Raw genomic sequence first — 7,449 nt, 5'->3', positions numbered from 1 at the left:
AAAATGGGCTAAAAATATATACTATTAAGTAATAACAACGACGAGCGCGAAATGTTAATTTGTTAAATTTAATTACTATAAACATATCACTGTGTTAATGCTAAAAGATAATTAATTGCACGTGAACAAGTGTTTTCGCGTGGCGAATGTAAACGATTTCAATCTTGTTCGTACATATTTCATTGTTTTACATTTACCGGTGTGTTTCTCTATAGTCTTTTATGCAATTTCACGCGCGGCGATACCTTTGTCCGTTTGTACGTAACAAACGTGCATTGTTGTTTTTAAAATGTAACTGGTAGCATAAATATCCGCTATTTTTTTTTAATGAATCGATCTAATTTAAACTTAAAATTATTTGAACTTTTCCAATTACGCTATGCAAAATATACTTGCGAACAAATAGCGCTACAATTCTGATTGCAATTTCAGATTGCGGTTTAGAAATTATACGTTCATGTTATTTATCACTGCAATTCTATTAACTAGGTATGTACTCTGTAAACTGCATTATATCTTATTATACATCTTATAAACACATAAAAAGAGTCTCATTACATATAAATCCTAATTAAAAATAATGAAATTTCTTTTATTCCGTTCTTTATTGTTGTTATTACTTGCATAAATCCATCCTTTTTTTAGTCCAGTGTTAAAATACAACACAACTAAAGCCTTGTGTCATTGTTCTTTGTAAAACGAAAAAGCTTTTTTGAACCATCTGTTTTCCATTTTGTTCCAAATCCTTTCGGTGGTTATGCGCTAATTTTTTTTCGATTTCCTGTTTATAAAACCTCGTCGATTTTTTTTGTATTTACCAATGCCGCAATGCAGAAAATACACATTTTTTTTTTATCATCTATCTAGATCATTCCTAAAAGTACAATTTAAAGATCCGAATTAGAATCTATATAATTAATTAACTATGATGTTTAAAGTACATTTAAATTGCTATTTAACAAAGGTTTTCATTGTTGTATACCTGAGATTAATTAAATATTTGTATTAAAGAAACAAAGAAAGTCTCTTTTATGTTCTGTAACCGTTTACTGCTTTTATTCGGCATTCATTTATCATCCATTTTTATTGCGTGTTTCATTTTTCGGTGCAAAATGTTTTCCTTCCTTTATCATATTTCTGGTTTGAATATAATTTACATACTTAATCCTTCCGTTTCCTTCCAGAATTTATGGGCTATACAATAACAAATCACATTTTCCTTCTTGCGTCTTAAACTGTAATCCTCTTAGAACGTGAATTTAATGAAAATACAGACATTTATTTCTTTTCAAATATTATTTTCTATATTTATGATTTATTAAGTCTAATAATTATAGAAAATATGAGAACAATTTCTTTTGGTACTTATTCGTAATTTATTCACATTATATTCAGGGAATAAAGAGTTAAGTAAAGTTAACTTTAAGTAACTTATTTTCTTTAGAAAGTTGCGAGTCTTCACGTAACATTTAGTGAAGTTTCTTTAACTTGTTTTAAAGACATTCCCTTCGTTGCGTTCATCTGTATAGAAGATTGACCTGGAAAATCATCTCTGGTTGAACAGGGGCGTTGTAACGGTTTCAACTTTAATCGCATTTTTTAAACGTTTCTTGTATTAAATCCAAGTTTTTTTTGCAATTGCTTTGAAACGATTGCGTTGATTGGAAACGAATATGTATTTCTATCGAGTTTGTCAAGTAATATTATATAATATTCTGTGAAAGTTACGATAGTTTCTTTTTAAATTTATAAAACATTTCAATATTTATTCACATGATAGGGATGCTTATGGAGAAATCCAAATTAGTAATTAGTATAAGTATTTATAAGTGAAATGAATTGTACTTTATATTTATTATATTTGAGATATAAATAAGGGAGCGGCGTTGTCATAACGAACGAAGGGTTATTGTAGATAAAGTAATTTTAGAGCTCAGGATTTCTGTGTGCACGTTAATTTTAATTATGTAGGATGATACCTATTAAGGTCGCAGTTAATTCTAAGTGTATGTCATTGTGCCCTGCGGCCTGCAATGAATGTATGTGTGTGTGTACGTCCATTTTTTTGCGGTTGAAGCTTGCGCAATAATAATAAATTAAAACGGTTTTGCCGGAGGGTTTCGAGGACCCAGAAGGCACACACAGAATTGGGCCACAAAATGGGACGCGTTTAGGCCGTGTGCACTAACGGGATTAGCCCTCATTTCGGTCACCGAAAACTAACACCCGAAAATATATATATAAAAATACAGCGCTACCCCCAGTTGCACAATAAAAAAACAGGGCAGAAAAACTTAAGCCGCTCGCGAAAGTAACAAAAAATATTTGGAGAGATCTAATGCGATCACTGTTGCTTTTAATTTAGTTCATAGGTCCGAGGGTGGTGTTTTTGCCATTAAGGACGGAAGGGTCAAACTAATAGCCGTTTCTTTCTCTGCTCGCTTTTCTTTTTCTTTTTTCGCCACTCACACTTGACCGGTTGAAGTCATTAAGACCTTTCCTCTAGGACTGCTGTTATCTACTCTTTTTTATATTTTTTTTGTCTACGTTCAACCACAAGAAGAAAGTCATTTCGAAATATGATTGAATTATTGGATGTTGTCGGGTAATTCGCGTTATCTTGTGCTTTACCTGGAGAACCGGAGGTAATTAGAATTTAATCATTGGGTAATGCGTTTCCGTGAATGCACTTTGGAATATTTCAAATGGGAGACGGGTGGGCCGCCGCCGTTATTAGCATTCCTATGCTAAGTTAAGTGTTATTTAAATTCACTTGCTCGTGGAGAGAGCTTAATTGCCAGTCATTACTATTATGATCTTCCAGTTCGCGATGTTGTTGTTCCTCCTTCTTCCCTTTGTCTGCTGTGCCCTGCACCTATCATGTGAATACGCCATTAAAATATATACGTGAATAAATTTCATTACGAGATACGCTGATGCATTTTTCAAGATAATCTCTTTTTCCATTTAATTACATTCTACAAATTATATACGAAAAAAACGTTTTGAAATTTAATACTAAAGTTTTCATTTCAAAACATACAATGTAGCACTTGAATTATTGCAAATTCCTATTGACCATAGCAAATTCTGCCATTTATTCTATTGTCTTAATAATTTTATCATTTATTTAAATTATAGAAAATATTGCAAAGAAATGTGTTAGTACTTCTCTATATCTTATATGTATAGTTAAAATTCGTGTATGATTTAACAATTTTCTCTTTCTGTAGAGTATTTGTTATAGATTTCTGAAGTTAAGTTTGCTTTATTATTGGTAAAAAATAAAAAAGTTAACTCTTATTTGTCTATGTTTCTAAATCTCTATGTTAACATTATACTATTTTTTTTAAATTAGCATGTTTTATCTAATAACTAAATTAATTCCCTATTTAGAGAATAATTATGTAAATAAGTACATTTTAACCCTTTCCAGCCCAGTGATTCCAATTGGAATCATTAATTTTTAAATACAATTTTGTCTTACGATTAAAACTAATATAAATTGAAACTAGATGTATTTTTAACAGTAGGAAATGTTGAATAATCAAAAAAACAGGTAAGATGTTTTTTTTATGATTAAGTAAGTGCTTTTATTAAAATTTGAATAAAACAGTTTTTTTTTTAATAAATTAGGGCTGTTGTGTCCAACCACTAAAGTTTGGATTATTATAGGTCATTAACAGAATCAATATACAGAATAGACAAATCCCACGGAGGACAGTGACCGTTTTGCAGCGTTTCTTCCTATTTTTAACTATAAACCAAACTGCAGAATTGACAAAAACCACGGAGAACAGAAGACGCTCCTTCTCAAAATCGTGCCTTACTCCTCAAACTCCCATCCCGTCCGTATTAATAGTAATAAGTATTTAGAAGTAGTTTCAATAAAACCTTTATAATCTTATAAGAATAACAAATAAAGTTATGTAAAACCAAACAAATTTCATTAAATTCCCAACAACTGAGACTTCCACTGTGTCCAGAATTGCATCCATGGATCTATCCAGTTAAGATTCTTATAATTATATAGATAATTTACGAATTATCGCAATAATTTATGTGAATCTATAACTTTTTTTTAATAAATATTGTTAATATTAATTAGTACTGCCTTTTAATATACGTAATAATAAAAAGATAATTTACGAGAGTTGAAATTACAACGAAATGAGAAATGGTTTTTTGAAATTTTAAATTAGATTTAATTAGCATTCAATTATTTCTTGATATTAATTTGAATGGAATATTCCGATCACCTCATATATATTAATATTAACTTCGACGTTATTAAATTAGGCTAATTGTCGCCCGAAATTGGAAGTCCTAATATAATTAAAACTCAATCTATTCCCGTCCCAACTAATTGAGATGCAAACAAAGAAAGCAAATATTTAACCCTGGGTCACATGATTTATACGGTCAAACCGTCATAAAACTTGGATCTAATTACAATATAATAATTGAGAACGGGTGTCGGGATTGTGCTTGGACTAGGGTAGTATCCTGTACTTTGTCCCCCCAATTAGGTCTGTGTGTGTGTATGTCTCTGTCGTCTGGGTCGCAACCAATCTACCGGAATCCCTTCAATTAATCGTCCAATTATTGGAGTCGCCGCACTCTCAATCAATAACTTTCCTACCATCCACCGCCCTCGGTAGGCAGAAGACAATATTCACGTCGAGTTTACAAGCCAGACTACAGATGCTTTCAATTAAATGCGTCTGTGTTACATAATTAGAATAGCACACCAACTTCTCCAATGACGAATTGATACTGCAGAAGCCGTAGCTCATCGTCAGTTCCGAATTATAATTAGTCACATTTCATAAACTAATTGTTATATATTTAAATTGTATTGTAATCTAAAAACTTCATCTTATATAATAAATGAGCATTGCATGTTATACAACAATTTTGTAGTTACGCAGATTATAAACATTTACATTACCTTGCAAAACACACAACTTGCAATTTACAGTGAACTAATAATTTCATCCAGAATAAAATACATTTTAGTCCGATTAAATTAATAAGTGGATTATAATAAATCGGGGATAATGCAGCTTTCAGCTATTTCGAATTTAAATGTTCCCAAATTATTAACAACTTTAGTGGATTTCGCTATACATTGAACTTTGCAAAGATGCATTAGTTGGGGCTTCCATAGGGAATTTTGTTTATACCAGACGAATGATAATAAGCAAAGTTCCAAACATTTAATTGATAGTAAAATATCATTATAATATATGTTAATTTAGAGTCATCAAAATAATTAAATATTTTTTTGGTTTCATTTTTAAAATATTTATTAAAACCAAAACACTCTGAATTAACTGGATATATTTGTGTGAAACGTATTTATTTTTATATAAACTTTGTTTGAATGTTATGTGATGTTATGGATGAAATGGAACAAAGCCGAAATGAACTAGGTGTGCGAAGTTGGCCTTAAATCAATGTCAACGGATATTTCAGACCTTTACAAGTCAACCAAATTTATTCCACTTACCTCACCGTAATTAATCTTTACATAATAGTTAAGTTTCCCCAAACTTCAGCAATAAATTATATACTAGATTTATGGTAAACATCTTGAAAATTATAATAATATTGAATGTATTACAAAAAACAACTCTGCAAAAAGCAATAAAAATTTATCTAATTAAAAAATTTACAAACTTATCAAGCATTTCGCTTAACAAACGACGTTTATGAGAAGAAAAGTCCCGAATATTATGTGTATTTTTAAATATGTGTGAGCAAAAATCCGGAAATTTTGGAACGGATTAAATTCGTTCCACTGTATATGTTTATTTAATGAAAAATAAATATTCTACTTCTACTTCAAACATTCCTATTACATAGTGATGTTAAATGTTAATATTTTAATGTTAAACATGATTTATTTATTTGTTGCAATATAAAAATATACGCTACCATGCGCGTTATTTATTTGATTCGATTTCATACTTTATTAAACGCATATTGTAAAATGCTTTTTTTTGTTATTTGCAATTTACTTTTATTTTATCGTTTCAATAATGTGCGCGCTCGAAAATATCGACAGACAAAAATAAATAGAATAAATTAATGAAAACCTTCCCTAAAATCCATTTCAATGTATGTGACAAAAAGCTCCGGTTTTATATAATTAATAAATTATGTTTGTTATAAATGTACATATATTATATATATTTGGATTTCTACAAAATGAGTAAATAAAATGGAAATATTTTGAACATTTAGCTGTTTGGTGGATGGGGGGTTGTGCGTTTTAAACTAATTGGTGGGATTATTTGAAATTGTTGGGATCAATTTAAATTTAGGTTTAATCCGAAACGGGGAAACCCTTTTATAATCTTTGCTGTGCAGAAGGTGAAGGGGAATAAAAACACGTCGGTCGCTTTTAATCTAATAAAGTTATGAAGAAGATGTAGAAAATACTTCTGGGAATACGAAACCCAAGCACGTACAATGAGCGTTAGATTTCCAGAGCATATATTTGCTTTTCCTTTCGGCAGATCCCTCGCAATAAGCATTAAAAGACAATTTTCATATTACGCAATTAGTCTAAAGGGTGAAAGTTACCGAATTGCACGAGTATATAACTGGGACCGCAACCCTTCGTTAATCATAGTTCACTTGTCGCAGTCCAAGCAAACAGATCGTAGCTCAAAAATGGCAGCTTTAAAAGTTATTATCCTTATGGTAAGTGTTGTAGACTTTTCGAATATTCATAAAATTAAAATGTCCTTTGGTTCCTGTAGATGTTCTTCGGGGTTATTTGCGAGAGTGCACGGGTTCAAGATGTAGATTACGATACACTGATGTCCTTGCTGGATGAGTACGAGGATGACAACAATAAGGTGTCGTCTTCTTCAGTGCATGATCAATATGAGAGCGAAGAGGAGAGACGAGTTGGAGGCGGCGGCGGCATTCAATTCAGTGTCAGCAAGCCTTCGGTGGGAACGCTTTTAAGCCCAAAAGTGGAGGTTCTCAGCTTGGTGGAAGCTTTCCTCCGACTCAAAGGAGAAATGGCGTCACGTGTGAACGCCCTGATCAACGACAACTTCGATCTGTTTCAACGTGTGTACAATCTCTTCATGAACAAAATCTCCAAGGTGCATTCCATCACGTTGGCCGGTGTTCGCTGTCTGAGGAAGATCGTCGAATTTGCGGTAGGCGTCATCTCTTCTTGGGAAATCGCCAAACCTTCAGTGTCTTTCGGTTTTCAGAACTACTAAGTTCCTAGAACTGCTACACGCACCGGTGAATTTTATTATTTCATAAATATATCGATTTCTTAATGTAATCTAAACTTATAAAATAAATATTAAGCTTCTAAGAAACTTTATCCTTTAATTAAAACACTTAATAACTAATTAAATCAATCCAAAAAAAACTTCATCAATTAATTGAACAAAATTCAATTGATTAATAGGAATT

At 31.3% G+C, this 7,449-nt stretch overlaps 1 protein-coding gene across 1 annotated transcript; it reads left to right on the top strand.

The window, feature by feature from the left end:
- Positions 1 to 6,681: 6,681 nt before the first annotated feature.
- Positions 6,682 to 7,247, top strand: LOC108558555. The gene is made up of 2 exons (XM_017915516.1): positions 6,682 to 6,711; positions 6,771 to 7,247. The coding sequence occupies exons 1-2, from the start codon at positions 6,682 to 6,684 to the stop codon at positions 7,245 to 7,247; spliced, it is 507 nt and encodes a 168-aa protein (XP_017771005.1).
- Positions 7,248 to 7,449: the final 202 nt, after the last annotated feature.

The sequence above is a fragment of the Nicrophorus vespilloides genome, unplaced genomic scaffold (genome assembly GCF_001412225.1).
Source record: "Nicrophorus vespilloides isolate i.1.1-1 unplaced genomic scaffold, Nicve_v1.0, whole genome shotgun sequence".
Classification (NCBI taxonomy): Eukaryota; Metazoa; Arthropoda; class Insecta; order Coleoptera; family Silphidae; genus Nicrophorus; species Nicrophorus vespilloides.
Note: the sequence above shows the minus strand (reverse complement) of the source record. Positions and strands in the feature narration are given on the sequence as shown.